This window comes from Artibeus jamaicensis, unplaced genomic scaffold (assembly GCF_021234435.1).
Source record: "Artibeus jamaicensis isolate MK-2021 breed Jamaican fruit bat unplaced genomic scaffold, CSHL_Jam_final contig_525, whole genome shotgun sequence".
In the NCBI taxonomy this organism is placed as follows: domain Eukaryota; kingdom Metazoa; phylum Chordata; class Mammalia; order Chiroptera; family Phyllostomidae; genus Artibeus; species Artibeus jamaicensis.
In genome coordinates, this window is record NW_026521874.1 from 3,101,349 (window position 1) to 3,128,005 (window position 26,657).

The window sequence follows — 26,657 nt, forward strand, 5'->3', positions numbered from 1 at the left end:
AGCCCGGCCCCCACCCCACCCCACCCTGCCACTCCCCAAGGGGACGCTCAAGGAACACAAGTTCATTCACAGCTCCTCTGACTGGGCGAGGCAGCCCTCTTCCTGTGCAGCAGCACAAGGCTCCTTTGATCCGGAGGGCGGAGGGCAGAGTGTAGCGGTGGACGTGGGTGACAGGGAGCTGGCCAGCACTGGGCCTCCAGGGCAAGGGCGGCCAGTCGGAATGAAAAAACAGGAAGCGGGCGGTCGCCAGGTTTCCGCAGGAGCAGACTCCGGGCGTGAGGGCAGCACCTGTGGCTGGCAGCGGCACCCAGCCCACCTCTCCCCCAGACACAGGCCACCCTTCTGAGCACCCCACTGCAGGTGCCCTGGAGTGAGGCCTGAGGATGAAGGGGGCCCCCAGGCCGTCCCAGGCACCCTGCTCTGCCCGAGGCCCTGTCTCCGTGGATCCGTGTCCTAGGGCCTGTGTTCTTTCCGCTCACCTCTCACCTCAGACCCTGAGTCCAAAAGCAGGGTGGCCCGACCCCCCACCCCCACAGCCCTGCTTTTCCAAGCCCACGAAGCAGAGCTCCAACTGGGGAGAAAGCAAGTGCCACGAGCTCCCTGCGTGTGGCTCAGGCCTGCGGGTCCCAGCTGCTCTCAGTCGGTCCTGTGGCAGGTAAATAAATACTCACACCCGAGAGCTGCCCGTCAGTCCCGCTGGGCCCAGGTCCCACCAGCTCGGTAAGGGCTGGGGACCTCGGGGACAAGGATGCAGGTTGAGGGGCAGGCCAGGACACCTGGTACATGAAGCGCTCCCCTCAAAGGCTCTTAGCAAAGTCAGGGCAACCACGTGGGGACCAGGCCCACCCTCCGGTCCCGCCGGACCTCTCAGGGGCCTAGGAGTTCACGAGCTGAGCCGAGCTGACGCCATCCTTTTTGTTCAGCTGCAGGAGTCAAAAGTGAGGGGCTCACTGGGCATGGCCAAGGGCTCGTGACCCAGCCCAGGCCCCGCACCACCGGTCTCCTCAGCCCCCTGCATCCTCCCCTCGGTCACACGGAGCCCCGGGCATTGCTGGGACAGCGTTTCTGCTCCGACTGGTCCGTGTTTTCTGACCTGCCCAAGGCCCTGTGCCCCACATTCTTGGGAGCAGAGGCCGGCAGCAGCTGCAGGGCCCCTGCCCACCCTAGCACAGATGCCTGGCACCTGGTGGTCCTACCTGGTGGTCCTGCCTGGGGACCACACTGGGCTTCTGGGCCAGGGGCGGCTTCTTGGAGGTCCCGCTGTGAGGGGCGGCGCTGGGCGGGCTGGGCTCCTCCTCTCCGGGCGCCGCCACGCCCCCCGCAAGCACGTAGTGCTGCCTCCGAAGCTCCCCCAGCCGCAGGCGCTCGGCCTCCAGCGTCTTCTCCAGCTCCAGGACGCGGACCTGCGGGCCAAGTGCCATTCAGCGGACCCCTCGGCCTCTCCCAGGGAGCCCGCCGCCCTCGTGGGGCTCAGCCGCGAACCCGTGGGGCTGTGGGGCATGTGCGGGCACCTACCTGGGTCTCCATCTCCTGCTTCTTCAGCTTGATGAGGGACAGGCCGGAGAAGTCCATGGTGTCTGTGGCCAGAGACGGGAGCTGAGTGTCTGCCCGCCCCCCACACCCTGCCCAGCTGTTCCCGGGCCCCCAGCACTCACCTCTGTCTTCAATCTGCTCTTGGCCTGACTTGGTGGAGGCCACCACGTTAGCGGCCATCGCATTGACCGCGCGGGAGCACTCCTGCAGGCGGCTCAGGTGGGGGCTGTGCTTGTCGGCCTTCACCTGGGGGGGGGGCGCGGGTCAGGCACAGGCCACGTGTGGGGCGTCCGTCCCCCAGGGCCAAGAGCCGAGGGCCCCGAGCAAAGAGGCCGGGCCGGGCACAGCGCCTCACCTTGGAGGCGGCCACCAGCTGGGCCGTGCTGCCCGCGATCTCGTGGGAGCAGACGATGAGCTCCTCATACTTGCCCGTGTGAAGCACCACCTTGTCGGCCGACTCCCTGGGGGCAGAGCCGGGCAGGGCCTGGGTCTCCAACTCCATGGAGAGCCCAGCCACCCCACACTCCCTCTCCAGATCCTGGGCCCCACACCCCCTGCTGCCCCCCACCTGGGGCGACATACACCAGCTGCGTGGCTCCCCAGCCCACGGCCTTGGAGGCGGAGATGAGACCTTCAGTCCATCTCGAGTTCTTGGCATAAAATTCCTGCTGCGTGGCTGCCCCCTAGCGGCAACAGGAGGGAAGGGCAGGGTGAGCCAGTCAAAGGCATCACAGGTCGCACTGGAAGCTCCCGAAGCCCTTCCATGGGACTCAAGGGCAGCCCCTGGGGCTGGGGGTGTGCAGCTGTGGTTTCCAGACACATACACGTGTACCCTGGGGCAGGGGGCTTCATGCCCAAAGGAGGCCTGCGGTGGGCTCAGGCCCAGGCTGGAGTGGTGTGGGGTGAAGAGGGCATCAGCATCATGGCCCCTTAGGAAGCCTGTGCCTCACCAGCCCAGCCGTGGGGCCCACCCGCCCAGAGGGCCAGCTCACCCGGCCACTCTCCACAATCTCCTTCTGCAGGCTGGTGGATGTCATCACCAGCAGCCGGATGGCCTGCCAAGACAAAGGCATATGTCACTCTTGCCCCCCCCCCATGACAGAGGCCGCCCACCCTGGGGTCCCAGCTGGCCACTCACCTTCATGAGGTCTGTGCAGGAGTTGAGGATCCTGTGGGAGGGAGGAGGCAGGGAGAGAGACAGACAGACTGATCTGCAGTGTGGCCCCAGGACCCCTAGGGAGTGCGCGGCTCAGGGAGGAGGACAGGGAGCTGGCCAGGCCTCAGGCCTCTTCTGTGGGACAAGCTGGGGCCTGAGCCGGACACCAGGGCTGGGCAGCAGAGGCCCGGAGGGTGGGGCCGCCCTGCCCCCTGCCTGTGCTTCTGGAGAGCTGAGCTGTCAGGAGGGCGGACCTCCCCCATCGTGCCCCACACCCCACTCTGGCTCTGGGGGGCTCTGGGAACCTGCCCTGTCCAGGGCCTGGGACCAGTAGGGGCTCACCTCTCGTTCACCTCCAGCTTCACCCCGGAGCTGGCGTGGCGGGCCTGGTTCATCATGTCCTGCACCAGGAACAGAGCCATGAGGGGGCTGGGTGGGGGGCGGGGTGGGCACAGGGGGCCTCCGGTGCTACACCAGCCCCCAGGGCCCCACAGGAACTGCGCCCGCTCCTCACCTCGATCCTCCGCACCGCCTCCTCGATGGCCGCGGACGTGGCGGCCATCTCCTTGTCCACCACGGCCCCAAGCTCCTCCTGACGCACGTCCAAGCTCTTGGGCTTCAGCTCCTAGGGGAGGAGGGCAACCGGGGGTCAGATGGGGTGTCTTTGATCCCCAGCCGTCCCATGGGGAGCCTGGGAGAGGCTGGGGCGGCAGGACTCTGGGGGTGGGTGCTCTGTCTAGCCCCGGGCACCGTAGAGGCCCTGGAGGAAGGTGCAGACAAGTCAGGGACCCCAGCCCACACTTGGAGCCTCAGCTGTGCACTCACCTGGCCCAGCTGAAGGATGCCCTGCAGGGGTGTCCGCACCAGGCCGGGCTGGGCCTGCTGCACAGCTTGCGGGTCCTGCAGCTGCCCCATGAGCTTCAGTGCCCGGGCCCCGCACTCCCTGCAGGCGTCCACCAGGCCTGCGGGGAGAGGACTGTGAGAAGCTCCTGCACGGGCCTCAGCCCCGGGTCTGACGCCAGGACCTGTCCCTCCCCTGGGCCACCATGAGGACCTGTGTGTCGCAAGCCCAGGCCCACTCACGGTCGGCAGGGTCGGTGGGCGCCAGGTGGGAGGTGGCGCTGCCATTGACAATAGTGTCCGCAGCCAGGTGAGAGAACTGGGTCAGGGCGGCCACCAGGGCAGAGGCATCTGGGGCGAAGAGAAGAGTGAGACCTGACGCCACCGGAGCCTTGCGTCACCCCGGCCCCCGGCCCAGCTCAGCGTTCCCCGTTGTGGGAAACCTTGCCGAGGGCAGGGGGCAGCCAGGGCCCATGGGACCAGCACCCAACTGCCTGCCCGTCCGTCCCCTGCACTCACCCGACCTGTGGGTCAGGTACTGGGTGTGGCCCATCTCCAAGGGGCTCACGGCATCCAGGGCCGCCTGGGCCCTGCTCACCAGGTAGTCTGCAACAGAGAGAAGGGGTGAGGGGCAGAGCCTCTGGTGGGTGGGGGGGCAGCACACCGCCCCGCCAGCCAGTCTGGAAAGCAGGCGGCAGAGTGCCAGGCTGGCGGCCCTACCGGGGGAACAGGTGCAGCGCAGGTGCAGGGGGTCGTCCAGCTTGCCCACAGCGTCCTGCAGGATGCGCTGGGCCTCGGCGGCGGTGCGCCGCAGCACCGCAAACTGCTCGTCCAGGAGTCTCTGCTGCAGCCCCTGCTCCTGTGACTCCTGTGGGACGGGAGCGGCAGCTCAGAGACCCGGCCCCAGGGGCACCGGCTGAGGCCCTCGCTGGAGGGGCGGTTGGTCGGAGGGCAGGCCACCCCCGGGACTTTCCACCCCCAGGGGCTGGGGTCCCCCGAGAGCAGGGCAGACAGCTCAGCAGTGGAAAGAGGAACAAGCCAGTTAAAAAAAGTAGGCAAAGCATCTGGACAGACATTTCTCCCAAGACACACAAATGGCAGTGAACACACACGGGACACAACATCATCAGCCATCAGGAAACCCACGTCGAACCACGCACAGAGAGGCACCACCGGCAGGGCCAGACAGACAGGAACAAGTGCCGGCGAGGGTGCAGGGACACCGGAACCCACACACACTCCCGACAGGACTGGAACGTGAGGCAGCCGGTCCAGCAGACACCGGCGGTGCCTCAACAGCTCAACACAGAGCTACCACGAGACCCAGCCGACCCCCGTGTCATGCATCCAAGACAAACAGGACCACGCCCACACAAAACCTTATACACTGATGCTCACAGCGGCATCATTCACGGTAACCAGAAAGTGGAAAAGCACTGAGTGTCCATCAACTCAGGATGGATAAACACCGTGTGGTCCACCCACAGGGCGGAGCATTATTGCGCCCTGAAAAGGCAGCAAGTTCTGAAGAGCAGGTGAACCCGCACATGTGTGAAAGAAGCCAGCCCTGGTCGCCCTGGTCTGCCTGGTCTGGCAGAACGACCCGGTCTGCGAAATGCCCACGACGAGCAAGTCAGCCACGGGAAGCAGATCAGAGGGCGGCGGCGGGCGGGCGTGCGGATGAACGGCTCATTGAGGAGGGGGGTCTCTCTGGAGTGGTGAAAACATCCCAGAAGTGCGAGATGAACCCAGAACCCCTGGACTGGTCCACGCACACCGGGTGGGCTGGGACTCTCTCGAGCCAGCTGTCACCTAGGGTGAGGGGCTCCTCTACCTTGTCCGCCAGCCGCGCCTGCAGCTCGTCCCTCTCCTGGGAGTGACGCTGCTGCTCCTGGCTCAGCGCCGCCTCCTTCTCCCGCACCAGGTCCTGTGCCGCCTGCAGGTCGGCCTCCCGCTGCCGCATGGCACTGCTTAGCGTCTCCTTCTCCACACTTAGCACGTCCAGCCTCGAGCTCAGCTCCGACCCGCTCTGTGGACACTGGGCGAGTGAGCAGGGGTTCCGGGGCCCCCATCTCCATTACCCCGCCCCCCACGAGACTGCAAGCTCCCTGAAGGCCAGGGCCCGTTTCCTGCATGTGTTCCGGGTGCTGGGTCGGAGCCCGGCACCAGGATCCCCGAGGGGGTTCTGACCCAACCCCGTGGCACCGAGGCACATGCAACGCAGTTCTGGGGACAGAGCGCCTGAACCTCCGTCCCGTCCTCTCCCGGCGCCGCCAGTGCCGCACCTGCTCCGTGCGGCTCAGGGACTCCTGCGTGCGAGCCAGCTCCCCGGCCTTGGCCTCTAGCTCCCTCCTGAGCTGCTCCACCTGGTCATTCTGCTCCTCCAGCTGGGACAGTAAGAACAGCGTGTCAGGGGGACAGTGGTGCCGGGGGACGCCTGAGCCGGCGTGTGCTCTCAGGGACGCACCTTCATCTCAGACTCCCGCTTCGCCTGCTCCATCTGGAACGCCAGCTGCTCCTTCACCCGCGCCACCTCCTCCTGGCTCTGCTGCTTCTCAGTCAGCTGCCTGGCGGTGTCTGCGTTCTGCACGGGCAGTGCCGGCTCACACTCTGCCTCCACTGGGGGCTCCCCCGTCCCGCCCGCTGCCCCCAGGGCTGGGCCCCACCTTCCTAAGCAGCTCTGCATGCGTGGTGACTAGCTTGCTGTGCTGCTCCTTCAGCTTGGCATAGCGCGCCTCCGTGGCGCTGGCCTTCTCTGCGGGGGAGAGGTGCATTAGTGACCCCGGCTCAGCAGCAGCCCCCACTGGGGCCCCTGCAGGCTCCGCCTCCCGCCCACGCACTCTCGGCCTCCTCCCGCAGGCTCAGGTTCCGCTCGCCCGCCTGCTGGGCGGCCCGCAGCTGGGCCAGCTCGTGGCGGAGCTGCTCGTTGTCCACCAGCGCCTTCTGCTTCTGCTTCCGCTGCTCCTCCAGCTCGGTCTCTAGCGTGTTCACCTGGCCCTTCAGCTGGGCGATGTACCGTTGGGCCTGTGGTGGTGGGAAGGATGTGGATGTAGGTGCTGGGCCAGGCCTGGCCTGCATGCAGGTGGTGGGTGCCGCGGCGCAGCCCCAGGCCCCACCTCCACCCGCGTCCCCTCACCTCCAGCCTCATCTTCTCCAGCTCCGCACGGAGGGTCTCCACCTCCCTCTTCAAGGTCTCGATCTGGAGGTCCCTGGGGACAGGGATCAGGCAGGCAGGGTTGTTGGAGGCCCTCACAGGCCTGGAATTCAAGTTCGGTCAACCAGGAAAATCAAAAGACCCTGCACAGGAGCTGGCAGTCTCACCTGCAGACCTGGGATCTGGGTGTGAGAGCTCCGGTCCCCCTGCACGTGGCCCCTCCTGCCTGCAGCCCCCTACGGGCCCCCCCAGCCCTGCCTGCCCTTACCGGTCATCCCTCACAGTGCCGTTGGGGGGTCCGAACGTCTGATCGAAGAGGTCAGCCACCACCTGCCACAGCAGAGCACAGTGACTCCCAGCCTCCAGGCCAGGGGGGGAGCAGAAGGGGCACAGTCACCCCCAAAACCCATGCAGGAGGAGGGGGCCACTCACTGCCGGCTCCCCAGCGGAGGGGCCCGTGCTGATCTCAATGAGGGTCTCCGGCTCCTCGTCCTCGGGGGCCTCCTCCGGGATCACCACCACTGGCTTGATGTGCTCCGCCAGCGCCGAGGCCCGGAGGAAGTTGGGGGGGCCCTGCCAGGGCCACAGGTAAGAGCAGCTCAGCATCCCCCCTCCAACCTGGGAGCCTTCCCTCACCATCCCTAGGACCCCCGGGCAGCAGCTCAGGGCGGTACCTCGGGCAGCCGGGGGATCTGGATAAGGCGCTTGAAGTACAGCATGTCAGCCGCTCGGCGGAAGAAGTTCCTGAGGCTGCGGGAGCGTGCGGGAGGTCAGGGAGGAGCCGGCCATGCAGGCGGCCCAGCCCACACGTCCGTGCCGGACGCCCCGTCCCACCGGCACCTGTGAAACTGCTCGTGGAACCGGTCCCTGTGGCCTTGCAGGGTGTCCGCCGGGAGACCTGGGGGCACAGGCTCAATGAACTTTGTGCCCACTGCTCCCCTTCCTCCACATTCTAGAAACCATCACTGATTAGGGAGATTGCTGCTGCCCGGCCGGTCCCTCTATGGAGGGAAGAGACAGAGAGTGGGAAGGGCAGTCCGAGACCAGGGCAAGCCCGCTGGGGCCTGGCTCTGGGGGGCGCTGTGACCTCACTTTCAACTCCAGTGCGTCCTGGGCTAATATCTGAAAGGCTCAGGTGCCCTTGGCCAGTGGTATTCAGAGTGACTCCTGGGGACAAGCCCCCACGGTGGAGACGTGACGCGCCAGGGGGACGCAGGGCTGCAGAGCCCCTTGCCGAGGCCGTGTGTGCGAGAGGACGGCAGAGCTGCGCCTCTGTTTTCACTAAGTGTTTGTTCTGGAAACGGGGATCTTTCGTAACGAGTATGCAATTCATGTCAATGGTAACGAGTTCATCACCGCTACTTTCGGTTGACCTCTCCACTTCCTGCTTTGGACACAGGAAGCCCCTTGGGGGCTTGGGCGGGACCCCAGGGCCCACCCCGGGGACTCACAGGAATGCAGCTTGAACATGAGCTTGACCGTGTAGTGGTAGAGGTGGCTGCAATCCTGGATGACCTGGATGAGGGGGGCCAGGCGGCACTGGCCCGAGGACATCTGGGACACGGCGATGGCGGTGTTGAGCTGCCGGAAAACTGCGTGACAGGGGCGGCGGGAGGAGGAGGAGCGTGAGCACAGGGCTGGGAGTCGCAGGCAGGGGCTGGCAGGCGAGGGCCGTGCTGCGGACAGTGCCGGGCCCGGGCCCCGGCCCCAGCTGAGGTCTCGTGACCTTGTCACGGGAGCCCTGGGAGGCAACAGCCTGGGGTCCTGGACACCAGTGGCTCCTCACTCCCAGGCGAGGTGCCCACAAGCTACGACTGCCCCATGCCAAGGCCACAGGGACACAAGAAAGCCCGGGAGGGACCGGACGAGAGGGGAGGAGCTAAGTGCTGTCCTTTACCCACTTAAACCTAACTATTGCCTGGCTGGTGTGGCTCAGGGGATTAAGTGCAGGCTGTGAACCAAAGGGTGGCCGGTTTGATTCCTAGTCAGAGCACATGCCTGGGTTGCAGGCCAGGTCCCCAGTAGGGGCCATGTGAGAGGCAACGACACATTAATATTTCTCTCCCTTTCTTTCTCTTTCTCTAAAAATAAATAAAATCTTTTTAAAAACCCTAATTGTTAATTACATGTCAAGTACACCTTCCTTGGAAAAAATGGAAACACATGTGATGGTCTATTTTGGAGATTTTTTTGAGCTGTGGCCCTCTCTCCACTGAGGTGCCCAGGGTGTTCCGATCCCGGCTGTTATTGTACAAAAGTACAAAGTGAGCAGCTCCCAGCAGGGGACACACCCTGCACCTTTCTCCAGGGAGACGCTGGCAGCGGCAGCACTCAGGAGGTGTCCCTCAGTGCTTCAGTGAGACCTCGCTGGCCTTGGCGAGAGGGGCCCACCTGTGGGCTTTCTGCACCTTCCCTCCTGGGGACCCTGCCCCGCCCGCATTCCACCACGACCCAAGGCAAAGCAGCACAGGGGTGGGAGCCACAGGACTCAGCCCCCCCCCCCCCGCACTTCTCTGCCAGGGCTCAGGCTGGCAGCCACGGCCCTGGACACCTGCCCGCTGCTGCCTGGCTGCGTCCCGGGCGGGGCCCCCCTCCCGGGCATGGAAGCTCAGCTCCAAACTGCCCACAGGACTGCCTGGCCTCAGAGTCCTGACCCACCTCTTCCTGACTCCTGATTTTCCCTTAAACAGGCATCTGTTTCCCGTCCTCCCCGGAAAACTGAGTCAGTCACCCACACGTTATTCTGAAGCTGTCACCCAAAACCACCACCTCTGCGGCCCCGGGAGGGGGAGCCCTGAGACTTCCTGTCAGCGGCTGCCAGGTCCCTGGGCCGGGACGCCCGCCATGACTCAGAGCCTGTTACAGCTAAAAACAGGCAGGGCAGCCCAAAAGAGCTCTCCCAGGAGGGGACTGGGTCAGGACCCGAAGACGCAGCTCCTGGTGGCCCCTGTCCCTTGCTCTTCCTACACTGGGACAGAAGTGGGGGTTCACTTGGTGGAGGGGAAGGCAAACACCTTGCCCACCAGGGGCCGGACCCCCCCCATGCTGGGGCACCTGCGCTGCCCCCCACTGTGCAGGGCAGGGAATGGCCAGCGAGTCTGGCTCCCAGAGGCGTAGGCTCACCCGACTCGGAGAGCTTCAGCTCGCAGTCCATGTAATCGAACATCTCCACGGTGAGCTGGAAGCTGCGGGGGTCGGGGAGAGAGGGCTGAGTGGGGGTGGGGGTCCTGCCCCTGTGCGGACCCCCATTCGCCAACACGCCTCTGCACAGGACAGCAGCCCTTCAGCCCAAAATACCTGATTCCACTCAAACCCCACCCCTGGGGACAAGACCTTCAGCCCCCGAGAGCCACTGACAGACACATGAGAGGCTGGGTATGGGTATGGAAGACCCTGGGTTGAATGCACAGGGACCCTGAGGGAGAAGAAGGGGGCGGGGCCAGGCCAGCCCACCTGCCTGTGGGACTCACATGTCGTTGATGTCGGTCCCAGCTGCCTTCTCCAGCACCTCGTCCGTCACCTCAAGGCCCGCAGGAAACTGGGGGTGCTGTGCAGAGGACACCCCCATTCAACAGCAGCCCGTGGGGGCTCGGGCCTGAGCCGCCTCTAACTTTGAAGGGAGGGCAAGAGGCTGGGGAAGTCCCCACCCGCCCTGGGCGCTGCCCGAGGCGTGACCAGACCCGAGGATGGAGGACAGGAAGTCCAGCCAGGGCGGAGCAGCTGCCTGGAGCCGAGGGCAAGGCCAGGTCCACCTCCAGTGTCCCTGGGACGTGCCTCAAGGTGCGCTGACCTTCATCAAGTGCTGGGACCCTCATTTCCCCTGGGACAGTGGTCCCAGACCCTTCTGGCACCAGTTTCGTGGAAGACAAGTCTTCCTTGGACTGGGGGCAGGGGGATGGTTTCGGGGTGATTCGAGTGCATTACATTTACTGTGCACTTTATTTCTATTATTACACTGAAACATAAAACGGGGTAAGCACACGACCCACCACGTGCCAGGGCCGGCACGCGGGCCTCCCGGAACTGTGACGGAGACGAGTGACGGAGCGGCAAAGAGAACGCGGGTGGGCAGGGCACGGGCTGAAGCACGCGTCAGGTTCCGACTGACGGCCTGCCACCAAATGCGGCAGAACTGTCACTTGCCACACGGATTTGATAGGAATCGGCAAGAACTGATTTACTGTGGCCTCTGCGCAGCCCGACCTCCCTGCTCCCGATGGTCTGAGCCTGCAGCCGCTCCCCAGCACAGCGGGGTTCACGCTCCTCTGAGAACCCAGTGTCCCGGCCGGGCTCACCGGAGGCAGGGCTCCGGCGGGGATGCGAGCCGCAGGGCACGACCGTGTGCTAGTTCCTAATGCGTGAACTCCTAGTCTGCGGCCCAGGGTCCCTCCAGCCCCACGCCCTGCTGAGGAGGCTACCTTGAGGTGGAAGGAGATCTTGGTCAGCAAGAGTTTGGTGTACACGTTCACCAGCTGTCCGTAGCGATCGTGCAAATGCCCCTGCGGGGAAAGCAATGGGGTCAGGGCCTGCTGGCCTGGGGACGTGCCCGGGAATCCCAGGGGCAGGCCAGGAGACTGAGGTGACAAGCTGAGAGTTGTCCCTTCACCCACCCACTGTGGCTGACCCGCCAGAGGCGTGACTCCTCCACAGGAGGAGCGCTTCCGCTTCCGCTGGGCCCCTGGGCCTCAGCTCCCTCCCTCACCTTTTGTTGCCCTCGCACTCCGAGTCAGTCTTGCCAGACAAACTCTCGGGACAAGGGAGCTCCCTGTCCGGGGCAGCGGCCAGTTCTGAGCTGGGTGCTTCACTGAAATGCTGGTGGCAGCTGGGGGGCACGTTCCAGCAAGCATGTGTCCCCTCCTCCCAGCTGCCTCCTCTGTCACCTCCCATCTCCCTGTCCCCGGGGGCCACACCAGCTGGGCCTGTGTCTGCAAATGGCGCCCGGCTGCCATTCTCCCTACCTCGGGGGCATAGGTAAATCACAGCAGCCCGGGGCTCACACTGGCCTGGTGGGGCCCCAGCCTGGCTCCCAGAGGAGAAACACGGCCGAGGCCATCCCTCCGCATGGGCCGCCCCAGTCCCCAACAGGCTGGCAAGGACCTAGACTGCATGTTCCCGGGCTCTCAGCCTTGACCATGGATGGGCATCTTCTGGGGAGCTTCCGGAAAACACAGACTTCCGATCCCCAGATTCTAAAGCAGCAGTCTCGGGGGCCCGGGAAGCTGCGCCTCTCACATGGCTCTCATCACCACTGCGACACACCCAGACACTGGCGGCTGTGTCTCCTGGCTCACAGGACCAAAGGGCTGACGTCAGCTCCTGGAGCTGGGCCCCCGGCCCTGTGCTTGGAACCTCCTGTCCCAGGTGGTCTAAAGCAAGGCCGCAGCTCTGTGTGGGGGGCTCACTGACCCACTGCTGCCCCCAAAAGCATTGCTCCCACTTCCGCTGCGAGAGCAGGAAGGGGAAAGACACCCATCACAGGAGGTGTGGTCGCTCGGCCCCGGTGCTGGGGGCTCGGACCCCAGGCAGGGCCGCAGCAGGACTGTGTGGAAGGTGCTGTCTGCGAGACCCCAAGGCCACCGAGCTCGCCCCTCACCTACCCACAGCTCTCCGATCTCCCGGATGTTGCTCCGGTACCGCTGGCAGTCGTGGAGGACCTGCAGCACACACAGGGGGGCAAGGGAGGGGGTGAAGAGCCCTGAACTGGCAGGCGGGGCCCTGACACACTGACCCCCACACTGGATGGCACTCGGGGACCGAGGGCAGGAGGGCAGGTGGGGTGGGGGGTGGGCTGGGTGGGACGAGTCTCCATTTCACAGGGACCCACTCAGGTGGCAGCAGACAGAGGGCCCTGGCCCGCCAGCCTCCCACCGCCCTGACCCCAAGTGGCATGAACAGGAGAGCCTCTGGGGACCTGTGGACAGCGGCTACTCACGTTGGGGTGCCCGTCCCGAAGGACCTTGTGGAGGACATGGCAGAACTTCCAGCTGAGGATGGAGCTGCTGGGAAGTGGCAGGCCAATGGCGTAGGACCAGAAGGTGAAGGCCCCCTTTTCGTGGTGAGTGCCCAGAATGATGCCTCCCAGCGTCAAGGCCAAGTGCAGGTACCAGAGACCCACGTGGAAAGCCGGCCCCTCACCCTACAGCCCTGAGGCCCTCCTCCCCACAGCCCACCCCCTCCACACCTGCCCCAGGTCACCAAGAGCTGCGGTTCTCAGCCAAGGGCAAGAAAAAGGGCCAGGTCGTGCCCTTCAAATTTAACTGGAGCCCACGGTCTAAGACGGCAGGTGGTGTTCCTTACGGGGCCTCCCGTCTGGGCGAGGACGGACTTCAGAAAGCCCCAGTGGCCACCCTGCTCCCCTAAACCACCCCCATCCAATCCCGGTCAGAGACCAGGCGGGGCAGAGACCAGGCGGGGCAGGGACCCGGGGGCAGGGAAGGATACGCCGGGCGTGCTTCTCCTTCACGGGGGCCTCCTGGGTGTTGATGGCTTTGCTGATACTGATGGCCTGTAGGGAACCGAGGGGCAGAGCTCAGAAACCACCCGGGCGGGGAACAGGGGATGACTGCCAGTGACAGCTGAGCACGGAGACGGACAATCGGACGCTTTCTCAACTCAGGCAAACCGAACCTCTGAAGGCCTGACTATGCACAGCTCAGACAATAGCCGACAGACCCCTGACGCCCGAAGCCACCAGAGCTTTCAGGGGTCTGGGCGGTAAGGACGCATGCTGGCTGTGGCCACAGGAGCCCACCCCTCCTCAGAGACCTGCGTGCGTTCCGCCCACCCAGGAAGCAAGGCCGTCGGGCTGCAGGGCAGTGGGCACAGCCAGGGCCCCACACCAGTCCTGTTGGGCCACTGGGAGAAGCTGAGCCCTCACAACACCCTGTGAACAGACACACGTCATCCCGACCTTACCGGGGCAGGATCCAGAGAAATGACACAAGCCGACGAGGCCCACACAGCCACGACACGGAACACCGGGGTGCGCCCAGCTCCTGCTCCCTCCCATGCAGGCGGCCCCTCTGACTCAGCTCCCACCCCGCCAAGGCAGACGGTGACCGTGGCCCCAGTGGGGGCGGCAGGAAGGGGACCATGCTCACCACGCCTGCTGCTGCCACTTGACTGAGCAAGAGACTGACCAAGCAGCAGTCTCATTGTTCCTCTGGCCTCGTCCTCTGGTGTCACCCGCCTTAGCTCAATGCCTCCTCTTCCGAGAAGGATTCCTGGACCGGCTGCTCCCTCACCAGTGGCTCAGGGCACCTGTCAGTCACCCCCTGCCCACTTCACACAGGAACCACCATGGGCCCTGGGCGACCTGTGGATGCTTCATTTCTCCACCTGGCGGCAGGTCTTACCCGCCTCTGCCCACTCCACCTGGTTTGTGGACTGAGAAGAACTGCCTGAGAGTGGTGGGGAGGGGCCCTGAGCGATGCAGACACCCCTCTGGGCAGCCGGTCCGCCCAGGTTTCCGCAACGCCTCAGCCAGGGCCGCTGCATGCTCGCCCTGCAGCCTGAGCCGGCCCCAAGCCCTGGGTCACCGCCTTGTCAACAGGAAGCCCAGGACCTTGGGCAGGAGCGAGAGGAGAGGGCAGAGAGAGCGCAAGGGACAGTGCCGGCACTTTCTGTTCACGGCAGCAGCCCCTGCCCTCCCACCGCTGGCATCTGAACAATAGGAACTGCCCCTGCCTGGCGTGGAGGCGCCTGGCGCAGCTTGGGCACACTGTGAACAGACTGGGAGCCTGCCCTGCGCGGAGGTCTCCTCAGCAAGAAAAGCAGCCCGTGGGGGCGAAGGGGCCTTCGGATCAGACGCAGGGACCTAGGAGCTGATGTTGCTGGGGGCTGGGCAGGGGCGGCTTCTGGACCCACCTCGGTGGCGAAGCAGGCTGACCTTTCACACACAGTGCCCACTGTGGCTCTGCTTATGGGCCTGCCGCCCCTCACAGCAGGCCCTTCGGGGCCACTCCGCAGCATTGAGGGCGGGTCAGGGCCGCAGCTCCTGCCTGGCGGAGCCAGGTCCTGGCAGGAGCGCGGCACGCTCTGACTTCTCTGGCTGTCAAAGCCTCAGCAGCCTCATGGGGGAGGCTACCCTGTCCCGTGGCGCCCACCTTTGGGCAGCAAGCCCCACTGAGCAGCTGCTGAGAGAGACGCTGCAGCCCTAGCAGAAAGGACACCCCGCCCAGGCAGGACTGTGCCCCCAACAGGGGCAGTGATGTGCCAGGCACCCGCCTTACCCTGTGCCAGGCACGGGCAACATGCCTCCCAGCAACAACCCCTGGAAGTGGTCATGAGCCCACTTCCCTGATGGGGAAACCGAGGCACGGAGGTTAGGTTAGGTTTCGTGTCCGTACAACCAGTGAGGGCAGGCGCAGGTCTGGCCGACTCCACAGCCTGTGTCCTCAGTGGGGCTGCCCCTAGGCACCTCCTGCCTGTGCGGGCGGGCAGAGTTGGGGGGGCCTGGAGCAGTGCCCAGGCGGGGGTGGGCTGTGCCTCCCGGGCAGCAAGCCGCCGCCAGCTCAGAGGCCAGGAGTGTCTGGTCTCTGGGAGTGTGTAACCCCATCCTCCAGCTGCCCTGACACCTGAGCTGGCTCTTCTGACAACTGCCACCTGGTCCAGAGATTCCAGGCAAGTGCAGCCGAAAGCCAAGCCTGCAGAGCAGAGCGGGGCGGGGCAGGCCGCCCGGGGCCGGGAGGTGAGGGGGGTGCCGAGGACCAAAGGCGTCAACAGTGCTGGGCCCCAGATTAAGGGGAGGCACCCCCACCTCCCAGTCTTCCCCGAGGAAGACTCAACACGCCACCTCTCATTGCTGGACCCTTCCCCAGGGGCCTCTGCTCACCTTGCCACCCTCCTGACGCCACCCTGCCTGATCTCCTGACGCTGCTCCACGTGCTCCCACCCCTGGACTACAACGGTTCCTTCATCCAGGCTCCACCCTGATGTCGGCACCACTGGGGGGGGGTTCCGCCTGGCGGGTCACTGCCGCCCCCCAGCCCCTCATGGTGCCTGGCACACAGAAGGTTTTCAAAGGCACGGCGCCGCCCTCACGCCTCCCCCGCCCTCCAGGCCTGCCTGCCCGGTGCTGGCCACAGGCACAGGGCCCCGCCCAGCGGGAACACGGCCCCGTTGTGCAGGGCAGATGCGCACTGGGGAGGCTCACAAGGCGGCTCAGAGAAGACACAGAGGGAGTCTGTGGCCCCTCACAGTGCCTGGATTTTCCTGCGGAAGCAGGAGCCAAGCCCCGTCCCAGGAGGGACCTGAAGCCCCAGGACACTAGTCCTGCTGGACGTCCCTCTGCAGGGCTGCAGGGGTGGGCCTCACTTGGGCTGTCCTTCCGCTGGTCCCACCCAGCTCAGCCCCTGGGCCCACAGCCTCGTCCAAGCAGCTCCACCGCTCGGATGTGTCTACACAGCAGGGCAGCCTCACGCCAGCTTCCAGGGCACAGAAGGATAAGGGGGAACCCGGGACCCCCCTGTGGAGCTCTAGAGCTCTGCATGAAAAGCACTGCCTTCCTGAGGCGCCCAGGGGCAGCCACCGGCCAGTGCCACCCCAGCTGCTCCAACAATGGCCAGTTTAATCCTTCCCAGCTGATGCCAACCAACTGCCATGGGCAGAGCTGTCTTCCGGGGGGACACAGACTGACTAGGGACCATGTCAGGAGGGAACCCCAGCGCTGGAGGGAGGGGTCCCGGGTGTGGGGGGAGGGCAGGCGGCCACCACCCTGGGGATCTGCCAGCCTCTCTGCATCCCAGGGGGGAAGACAGCAGCTTCTACTCCACCGCTGAGTGGTGGGGAAAGGGGGCAGGGACCAGCCCACGCCCCAACCCCTCACCCCAAACACAGGCAGGAGGTCAGGGGGCTTCCGGGAGGGAGTCGGAGCGTCCGCAAAGACAGCGAGGGTGGCTTCTGTCACAGTTTCCTGGGCATGCAGACCCCGCGGCTCCCGTGCTGGGAAAATCGGCTGGGGCACGCCCTGCACCGGCCGCCGGAGAGGCCGGCCCTCGCAGCCTGCAAAGGCGAGCTCCAGCCTCGGCCTTGAAATCCTAGCAACAAAGTGACTTCGATGGCCCTCAGCCACGTGCCGGGCGCCCCACTGGGTGAGGACAGATGAGGAGACCGAGGCTAAAGGAAGTCATTCGCTTGCCCAAGGTCATGATAACCAACTGCTGACCAGGTGCTTATGCCCGGCCGGGGGCTCTTCTCAGCACCTCACACACACTGACTGGCCCTCACGCAAGCCTCCCCTGTCAGGTCTGACCAGGGAACGGCAGCCCAGGCCACCTGCCTCTGGCCACTGTCCTCTCAGCCCCCACCCCATCCCCCGCTGCCTCTCTGGGGGGCAGGGGAGGGGCAGGCATCCCTCTTTGTCTCCCCCCCCACCTCCCCACCCATGGCAGGAGGCAGGCTCCCTGAGGACCTGGCCTGGCTCCGGTGGACGCAGAGCCTGGGTGGGGATTTGTTCAAACCAGGGTGGTGCCCGGAGGCCCCCCGTTCCTGCGGCCAGGGCGTTGGACCCTGAGCCCTGGGCTTCACCTCAGCTCCCGCCACCTCCCTCCCGGGTGGCCGCTGCCCTGAGGCCTGGGCAGGGACACCCCACAAGGCCTCTTACAAGGCCCCCATTGAGCCACACCTGCCCCTGCTTCCAGGAACAATCTCGCCCTTGTTTGTTAATAAAAACCCAACCTGGTGCCGGCGGAGGCCCCAGGAGCTGATCCCGAGGAGAGAATCCAGGACCAGGCCGGGCAGACTCCAGGTGCAGACCATACAAGAAGCTCCGGCCCAGGGCGGCTCATAGCAGCCTGATCCCCACCAGCTGTGAGGCTTCACGCCGGACATGGGGGCCCAGGACCTTAAGGAACAGCCACAGAGTCAGGGGGCCAGTGGGGAGGGGACGGTCCTAATCAAGGAGCTCAAACACCTCACGGTCCCCTGCGCACGGCGCAGGAGCACTGCCCTGGGAACCCACAGTCCTGGGCAGGGTGGCCGAGTCGTGTGACAGGGGCTGCAGCCCTGGCTGTTCTTGGGGAAACCTGGCATCCTCTAGCTGCGGGGCGCTGTTCACAGCCGGGAACCCGGGCTCAGGGAGACCCTGGCCCCAGCGCCCACGTGCCTGGGGACAAATTCGGGGCTCCGCACCCAGCTCCACCACTGCCGCCGCAGCTCCCCAGCCCTCAGGCCCGTCCCACCCACCAGATCCGTAGGGAGCCCTCACTTTAGAAATCCCCCTTCCCAGACGACTGCCCCGTCTGGGAGTGGGACAGAAACACCCCGTTTCCCAGGGTGCAAGCACACAGCCATCCTGGCTAGAACACCCACGGGGTCCCCGGGACCCCTGCCTTCCTTCTGCCACTCCGGCGAGGCTGGCAGGTGTCCCCACAGACCGGGCTGTGCTGCTCCGTCACCCCCCTCAGGGAGGGCTTGTTCCGCCCACCCCCACACGCAGAGGACCCTCCTGCTGGCCTTCACTCAGGACATTTATTCTCTGAGACCGCCCTGCTCACCATGCACACTCTGTCTGCCTGGGCCCTGAGCGGACACACATGGCCCGGGAGCCCTCGCTCTGCACCCCACTGCACCTCCGGTCCCCAGGCCCTGCCCCCGGCTGCTGAAAAACCTTTACTGGACAAGAGAAAGGGGACACATAAATGAACAAAGCTCTTTCAAATACAACTGCTGGTGAAGTTCAAGGCAGTGAGAGTCTCCCTTCAGCTAGTGACTGACCAGGAGAGTTCAACGTGAAGGCAACCGTAAAATGACTTCTACTTTAAAAGTGAGCCCTGAGGACTTCCGCCAAGATGGAGGCATAGGTGGAGAAGCCGTGCTTCCTCACACAACCAAGTTTAGAGACAACTAAATATTAGCAACAGAAAACAGAGAACACAGAAAATTGAACTTTTCGGAAGTCTGATAACAACAAATTCTTCAGCCTGACCTGTAAGAGGGACGAAACCAGCAGCTGGTGGAGCGGGGTTGCACAGGAAAACTCGGTCAGACGGACTCAGGCGCGCGGAATCCAGGAGCAGGGTTGGACCTGGTGGGCAACTCAGCAAGCGACCGCGGGAAAACAGCGAGGGAGCAGGGCTGCGGGTTGACTGTGGTCTCGCATCCATGCGTGGATAGACGAGCGAGGGAGTGGGCAATTGGACAGGACCCAGCAGGCCAGCAGCGAGCGGCAGCGGCAGCGGCAGCAGAGGACGCCCGCCATTTCCCCGCTCTGACCCCGCCTCCACGTACAGCGTCATAACCCAGCGACCTAAGTGGCCCCACCCTGGTGAACCACCTAAGGCTCTGCTCCTCACCCCGTGGCAAGAAACAGCAGAGGGGGCCGCCATTTCCCCGCTCTGACCACGCCCCCAAATACAGCATCACAACCCAGCAACCTGGGAGTCCAAGGATAAAGTGCTTCTCAGATAAGATCAAATTCAAGGAGTTCATCATCACCAAGCCCTTATTATATGAAATGCTAAAGGGACTTATCTAAGAAAAAGAAGTTAAAAAAACATGAACAGTGAAAGGACAGCAAACTCACAGTTATTAACAACCACACCTAAAATAAAAGCAAGCTAAGAGGACAGCTAGATCAGGAGCGGAACTATAGAAATGAAGATCACATGGAGGGTTAGCAACAGGGGAGTGGGAGGAGGAGAAGGGGGGGAGAAGGTACAGAGAATAAGTAGCATAGACCGTAGGTAGAAAATAGATGGGGGGCAAGAACAGTATGGGAAATATAAAATCTAAAGAACTTGAGACACGTGGTCATAAACTAAAGGGGGGGTAATGGTGGGGATGGGGGGTAGGGTGGAGGGGAATGAAGGGGGGAATAGAACAACTGTACTGGCATAATCAATAAAAATAAATAAAAAATTTTAAAAAAGGAAAAGAAAAAAAAAAAGTGAGCCCTGAGACGAACCAGACTTAAGCCCCCTTGTGCTGTTTATCATGACGCACTCAGAGGGGACAAAACCGTCCTTCAAAGAGCCGGGGCCGGGCACTGGCAGAGACGTGAGTTACTCTGCCTCAGCCCTTCCAGGGCCGTGTGAAGGACAGAGAGGTCTCATTCAGACGCCTTTGCCACCTCAAAGGCCATTGATGAAAGCAAACACAGGATTTCTGTAGCTGAGGAGGCGGCTCGGAAGTGGTCACATACAAAGCAGCTGGGCGCGCCGGGCCTGAGGTCGGCAGCTCGGGGATCTCTGCAGCCGGGAGGCAGTGGCGCGACACGGGTCCCAAGGCGTGAATCGCCCTTTCTCTCTGGTCACGCCCCAGCCTACAATCAGCCCCAGCCTCTCCTTGCGAAACTGAAGGCCAAGCCCGGGTCACCTGCCCTCCCGGAGGAGGGGCATGAGCCAGGAAGGGAGGATCCGCCCACTCCTGGGAGGGCCCCGCCCACTGCCTCCTCTCCCTGCCCCCAGCTCTACAGGTGACAGAGGAGGAGGAGAGCGCCCTGAGTCCCACCTCTGGAATGGACAGGGAGCCTGCCTGGGCAGTTCTGCTCCCTGGGCCTTGGTGACATCACTCCACAGACCCGTCTGTCCCACGAGCCAGGGGCCTGAGTCACTCCCTGGCAGGTGGAGCTTCTGCAGTTTGAGGACTGTGTTGGGTTCAGCAGGAGAAGAGACCGTCCTGCCGTACCTACACGGTTCTCCGCAGACTCAGCCCTTCCCCGCAGGGGGAACCGCGGCCTTTCAGGCCACACCGAGAGGCGGCCTGAAGAAGGGAGCCCCGAATCCAGGCCTACCGAGTGTGTCCCTGGGCCATGTGCTCCTGAGTGCTGAGACACAAGAGGAGGCCACGCCCCCTGCCTGAGGATCTCGGGGTTCAGGGGGCGGGACTGAGGAAGCCCAGAAGGGAAGCGGTGCAACCTTGCCCAACCTCCCCCGTGCCCACTTCCACAGTCTGGCTGCAGCGTTGCAGACAGACAGACGTTCGAGCAGTGTCGTGAGACCAGGGAGCCCAGCAGGCCCCTCACCCAGCGGTCTCACGGACAAGGTGATATCTGAGTTCTGCCTGAGATCAAGAGCACGAGGGGAGGGCCTGGCTTGCAGGCATCTCAGGTTAGCAGGCGTCTCAGGCCGGGTTTCCCTGTCGCCCAGCCAAGCAGCCCTGGATGCGGCTCCTGAGTTTCCACTCAGAGCTGCTGCACCGGGTGCCCAGCGGGTTTCATTCACAAACGATCGGTCCTGTCTGCCCAGGAGGGGTGCCGGCCTGGGGCAAGGTCAGGAGGGTGGCGTTTCTGCCAAGGGAGTCACAAGCCGGCTGCTCCAATCCCCTGGGCCTCCCCTGGAGCATCTTCCAGAAGGACACGTTCCCAGAAGCAGGTGCACTGTCCTGGGGAAGGGGACCCTGAGCACTGGCTGGGGTCCACCTGGCCAGGCTGCGGACTGACTCCCACTTGGGCCCTGCCAAACCAACACTCAGGGACAGGACCCCAGAGGGACATCATTTCTACTTCTTTTGGTCCAACCTGCCCTTCAGGACACTACGGAACAGCTCGGGCGGCAGAAGTCCTGCCAGTGCTCTCAGCCGGACGTGGGAGCCCAGGACCGTGCCCACTCTGCAGAGCAGGGGCTGAGACAGAAATGGGCTCTTAACTGCTCTGCCACGGCAGGCCGCCCATCTGCTGCCTCCTTCACCAAAACACAGACTCTTAGGGCAGCAACAGTGATCTTCCTCTTCCCACAGAACAAGCAACAGACACACAGTAAACAGCCGTCATGAACCTGTCACCAGACAAAGGAGCATCAGAGATGGAAGGTGGGAGGGGAAGGTCTGGCAGCCCCACCCCCACCCCCATCTGCACCAGGAGGTCACCTGACCACCAGGGGCTGAGAGGGGTTTCTGGCAGCCCCAGCATCAGGAAGTCAGCTGCCTGCCTGAGCATCACCGAGGGGGCAGAACCAGATGGCAGGGCACAGCTCACTGCCCATGACCCACCCCAGCTGGAGGACCCCGGGGTGGGGGGGTCAGTGCTGTGGGAGCGGCTCATATCCGGCTTTGAGGGCACCGCCCCAGGGTGGCTGTGGGCTGGGTTCGCTCCCTCCCTTGTGGAAAGGGGTCTTGGCTTGCCTCTGCTCAGCCAGTCTGTGGCAGGTGGCAGGTGCCACACCTGAGCATGGGGACTTGGCAGAGGGCAGACAGGCCTGCCCCTCCCCCGTGACAGTGGTGGGGTGGCTGGCTGTCCACCACATGGCTTAGATTTCTTCTCGCACTCGGGGACTTTTCTGGTAAACAGGTAAAGGAGGCCTGGAAAGGGTCAGCGAGTTAGAGCGTTGCGGCCCCGCGGTGTTGGTAAAGGCCAGTGGAGACAGAGGCGGGCACGCGTCCAGCTCCCATCCACTCGAGGAGACCCCTGCAGGGAGAGGTCAGGGTGGAGGGCGCGGCGTCAGGAGAGGGCGCTATGCATCTGGGGACAGCTTGCAAACCAGAAGCCCGAGGTGAGGGACCAAAGCCTTGTCGCATCCCGTGGTCTGCCTTCAGTATGGGATTCTACAGAATTCCTGGCAGGAAACCGTAAAAACCAAACCAAACCAAACCAAACCAAACCAAACCACTCAAGAGGCTCCAGCCAGATTGAATCGCTCCAACTCGCAGGCGCACAGGCCCTGGCAGTCTTCAAAGCCCCCTCCACCCCTGTGGCCCTCACACCGCACTGTGCCATCTGCACCAGCCCCTGCAGCTGCTGAGCACGGGAGAGTGAGCCCAGCGCCCTGAGTGCCAGACACACCCAGACCCTGGACCTAGGAGGGGAAAGAAGGTACGCTATCCCACTCATCATTTTTATGGTGATTGCAGGTAGAAATGGCTACATCTGGAATCACCAGGCTAAGGGAAAGACACGGTTACAAGGAATGTGTTGCTGTTTACTTCTTACTGTGGCCACCGAATGTGGGTGGGCGGACAGTGGCGTGTACCCTGCTTCTAATGGACAGCGCTGCTCTAGCAAGAGCAGCAGCTGGGGAGTCCTCAGAGTCACTAAGTGTTCGTCTTCATGAGATTACAGTTCCTCGGTAACTGCTGCGGGGACGTGTCACTGGCTGGGGGCGTGGGGCTGATGCCCTGGCTTTCATAAGCTCCCCTCTTTCCCCCTCCTTCCCCACCCCAACCCCCGGGGCCGCTCACCTCTCCGAACCGGGCCTGGCACACTCAGGTGTGGCCCCTCTCTTGAACTGACCTGGGCGGGAGCTTTGCGGCTCGATTTCCATGTGCTGCAGGGGAAACTGAGGCTCAGAGAAGCAAAGGGCCCCAGCGCTAAGGAAAAAGCAAGACCAGAACCTGGCGTCTGCAAGACTCCTATCTGCTGAGTCCCCACCCATGACAGGCCTCGAAGGAGTCTCCTTGCTGGTGGAAGGCCTGAAATCATTCTGAAACTCAGTGCTTTTTGGGGGACGGGGAAGGAAGGGGGAAAGTCGGCTAGCTGGCCATCTGCACAGCACTACCCTGTGCAGAGTGCAGAGTTTTGCACTCTGTGCATGTCTGTTAATAACCTATCACCGCTACAACGAGTCACCACAAACTCAGGGCCTTGAAACAAGGCACGCCGTCTCACAGCTCTGGGGGTCGGAAGTCCAAGGCGGGTCTCACGAAGTGAATGTCAAGGTGATGGCTGGGCTGCCTTTCTTTCTAGAGCTTCTGCAGGAGAACCCATTCCCTGCCTTTTTCAGCTCTAGACGCCACGTTCCTCTGTGGGGGCCCCGTCCTCCCTCCACCTTCCCAGCCCGGCGCTCAATCTCTCTGCCGGCCCGTCCTGCCTCCCTCTGCCACATTTCAAGGTCCCAGGACCGCCCTGGGCCCACCTGGCTACCCCAGGCTCTGAGCTCCATCTCGAGGTCAGCTGATGAGCATTTTCTTAGCAAGGACTGTGACACCTTCACAGCAATCAGGGCACGCACATCCTTGAGGGGCTGACAGTCAGCTGAACGGCCGTATCTCCTGGTATCTTAGAACAGCCCTAGGAAGTGGATGGAATTATCTCCACTTTGACAGAGGACACAGAATCAGGAGTTAAGCTCCTGGCCCCTGGCCACGGACTAGCCCCCAGGTCCACCTGCCGACGGAGCCTTCCATGCAGCCATGCCATCTTCTCGATGGTACAGGCAGCCTGCCGGTCCCCAGGGCGGGCGTGCTACATTCTGCGACACTCGAGCTTCAGCGCGCTACAGCAATGACAAAAAGCCGACGCTGTTTGCTCATATCCACTTTGAAAAGGGTTTTATCGCCAGAGGGGCTAAAGTCGAGGGAAGAACGGACCAGCTTTCCACACATTTCCCCCTAGGATCACGCACACTCACACCACACGACCAACACCAGCACCTGGTGCCTTCCCTGGACACGGGATGTTCCACAGGATGCTGGCCTGTCAGGACAGCTAACATGTAAGCACTTCTCCTCTTCCTGACCCCTTAGCCCACAAGCGGAGGCGGGGCTGGCGGAGTGCAAGGGTGTAAATTCCAAGGAGGCCAAAGTGGTCCTTGGTGGCACAGGGTGATGTGGTCACCACGAAGACATGGGCAGCGTGTTCCACAGGGAAGGAGCATCTGTGAATGGGATGTGCTATTTTGTGTCCACAGGAGAAACGTAAGTAGCAGCCTCAGCTCTCCGGGTCCTTTCCGCTTCTGGGGCCTGGCTGGTGGCGCGCTGGGTATTTCTGGGAAAGATCTGATTAAATATTAACCATGCACAAAACCTTATTCCTACAGCCCTCAGGAAGTCACTCTGAAGACAAGCAGAGCCAGACACTGAACTCAAACTGTCTTTCCAGAAGAAGAAAAAAAAAAGAGCCCTGGAATTAGCAAATGGGTAAATGCTATTTTCACCCATTAGAAAGTTACTTCTTATAAGTAACGCTCTCTGCCCCTGAGGAAAAAACCAATAAGCAAAAACAAACAAAACACCTTGTTTATAGAACCAACCACCGGAACATGTCTGGACCTATATCAGAGATTCCTTCTCTTCAATGGTAAAGGTTGCCCTTGATTTATAATAACTCACAAGTTAGATCAATGAACTTGGCCTTTTCAATCCCACCTTCTCTATGCAGCGATCAGACTGCTTTACACCTCCTCAAGAGCAAGAAAAAAGAAAACAGGGAATGAATAAAGCTTCTGACAACATCCTGATTCTCTCTGCCAATTAAATTTGTCCCCATCCTTCCGCACGCTCCTGGCACAATCGATGATGTATTCATGACTTTAAATGCCACATTTGTTTTTATAATGGACTCTCTGGGTTAAAAAAAACACCGTCGGCCAGAGGACGATGATCACAAGGGTTTTAATCTGTGGCTAGGTGAACTCTAGCCCTAGACTTTCCACAAGGCCTGAGTGCCCCAAGGGGCCTTATCACCCTTTTGGCGGTTAATCATGAGCACTAATGCTGTAGATCCCCAAGTTTTTCTTATTGCGAAACGACAGCTCGAAGAGCTGCCTTGTTTTGAAAGCAACCACAGAAGTTACTGCTCTGTGCAAAGACAGGTGGAAAGGAGCCTGCTCATGGCGGCCACAGATGTCACCATCCAGCTTCTGACAGGGTGGGAGGGGTCCTTTTGGCTTCCTTTATTTCAAAAGTAAGGTTTTTTTGCTTTGGCTGGTGTAGTTCAGTGGATTGAATGCCAGCCTGCGAATCAAAGTGTCGCTGGTTCGATTCCCAGTCTAAGGCACATGCCTAGGTTGTGGGCCAGGTCCCTGGAAGGGGACACACAAGAAGCAACCACACATTGATGTTTCTCTCCCTCCCTTGCCCCTGTCTAAAAATAAATAAATAAAATCTTTCTTAAAACCTCAAAAGTAAGGCTTTTTATGGCTATTTTAGCCTTGGTTGACTTTTTAAATTTTATTTATTGATTTCAGAGAGAAAAAGAGAGAGAGACAATTGATTTGTTGTTCCTCTTACTTTCGCATCCACTGATTCTTCTATGTGCCCTGACCTGGGATGGAACCCGCAAGCCTGGCCCGTGGGGGATGATTCTCTAACCAAGCTACCTACCTGGCCAGGGCTTTGGGTGACTTTTTTGGGAAATAACCAAGTATGTTCTACCATCCCCGAGGACTAAGAACACCAAGTGTTTGCAAAGTGAAAAAGAACAGAAAAACCAGAAGTACAGCGTCGTGTGCTCCCGCAGGAACACATGTCCAAATATACACCCGCGCCATTGTTTCATGATTAAAATAACCTTCCCAGGATGGAGATGCGGGCGCGTGGGAAGTGCAGGAAGGGGGCCGAGGAAGTTTCCGTCTGTCAGGCGCCGGTATTTAATAAGGGGGTGTGAACCTATTCCTGTGTGAGCCAGCGCTCGGGCAAACAAGTCTGGCTGCATACATGAAACTTTTCGCCCAGCAGGTAATAAGATATTGCGCGGCCCTGGAAAACAGCTCAGGAGAAAAGGAAACAGGGAGTTTCCTTCAAGGAAATGCATTGCTTCCCTGAGGTGGGGGTCATTTTTTATAAGGCTTGGAAGAAGGGGACAGGAGCCGGTCCGCAGGAGCTGGGGAGGAGGCACGGCCGGGGCAGAGGAATCAAGTCGAGCCGCGCCAGCGCTCACCTGGGCCCCGCGCTCACCTTGACCCCCTCTGGCCCACCACCGCATCTCGGCTTCCGGCCACCTTGGCTCCGGGCCACCTCCGTCCCCAGCCGCACCTCGGCCCCGACGCCGGCGCCGGCGCGCGCTTCCGGTTCACCTGCTCGCGAAGCGGCTCTGGCAGCCGAGGCCGGGGAGCGGCCCCGGCGCTCCGGATGCGGTCGCAGGCTAGGCCTTAAGGGACAGGAGTGGGGGGACAAAGGAGAGTGTGGCTCCCACCCATCCGCCCGCCGCGACCCCCCTGCTCGCCTGGGTCTTGTCGAACTGCTCGCGCTCGGCCTCCAGGCTGTGGCCCGGCCTGCGGCTCAGCACCCGCGCCGGCACGTTCTTGATACTGTTCATCCTGCCGCCGCCCGCGTTCCCCGGCCGGCTCCGCGCGAATGAGCGCGCCTCCGCGGGCGCCCGAG

At 62.5% G+C, this 26,657-nt stretch overlaps 1 protein-coding gene across 2 annotated transcripts; it reads right to left on the reverse strand.

The window, feature by feature from the left end:
* Nucleotides 1-26,657, reverse strand: HIP1R (huntingtin interacting protein 1 related). Of its 2 annotated transcripts, XM_037160968.2 has the most exons (32): nt 26,500-26,654; nt 13,125-13,188; nt 12,616-12,758; nt 12,281-12,337; nt 11,102-11,182; nt 10,154-10,230; nt 9,807-9,868; nt 8,135-8,275; nt 7,524-7,581; nt 7,358-7,433; nt 7,116-7,256; nt 6,952-7,013; nt 6,666-6,738; nt 6,370-6,553; nt 6,196-6,284; nt 5,997-6,113; nt 5,815-5,916; nt 5,364-5,558; nt 4,250-4,397; nt 4,049-4,135; nt 3,773-3,880; nt 3,515-3,651; nt 3,204-3,314; nt 3,032-3,090; nt 2,672-2,702; nt 2,526-2,588; nt 2,116-2,216; nt 1,889-1,994; nt 1,656-1,779; nt 1,516-1,577; nt 1,197-1,403; nt 1-923 (listed from the first exon to the last, which is right to left on the reverse strand). In XM_037160968.2, the coding sequence occupies exons 1-32, from the start codon at nt 26,590-26,592 to the stop codon at nt 876-878; spliced, it is 3,207 nt and encodes a 1,068-aa protein (XP_037016863.2). In that variant the 5' UTR covers nt 26,593-26,654; the 3' UTR covers nt 1-875. The 2 variants fall into 2 exon arrangements, with proteins under 2 accessions (XP_037016863.2, XP_037016865.2); XM_037160970.2 differs by lacking the exons at nt 1-923; nt 1,197-1,403; nt 1,516-1,577 and having other exon boundaries at nt 1,694-1,779; nt 2,102-2,216; nt 26,500-26,657.

What these genes read in the sequence shown, in the direction of transcription:
- HIP1R (XM_037160968.2), bottom strand. Translation starts at nt 26,592, where the DNA reads ATGAACAGTATCAAGAACGTGCCGGCGCGGGTGCTGAGCCGCAGGCCG. An exon ending in CCTGCGGGAGGAGGCCGAGA is followed by an intron (nt 6,285 to 6,369) that starts GTGCGTGGGCGG and finishes TCTCCCCCGCAG; the next exon opens with AGAAGGCCAGCGCCACGGAG. An exon ending in ATGCAGAGCTGCTTAGGAAG is followed by an intron (nt 6,114 to 6,195) that starts GTGGGGCCCAGC and finishes CTGCCCGTGCAG; the next exon opens with AACGCAGACACCGCCAGGCA.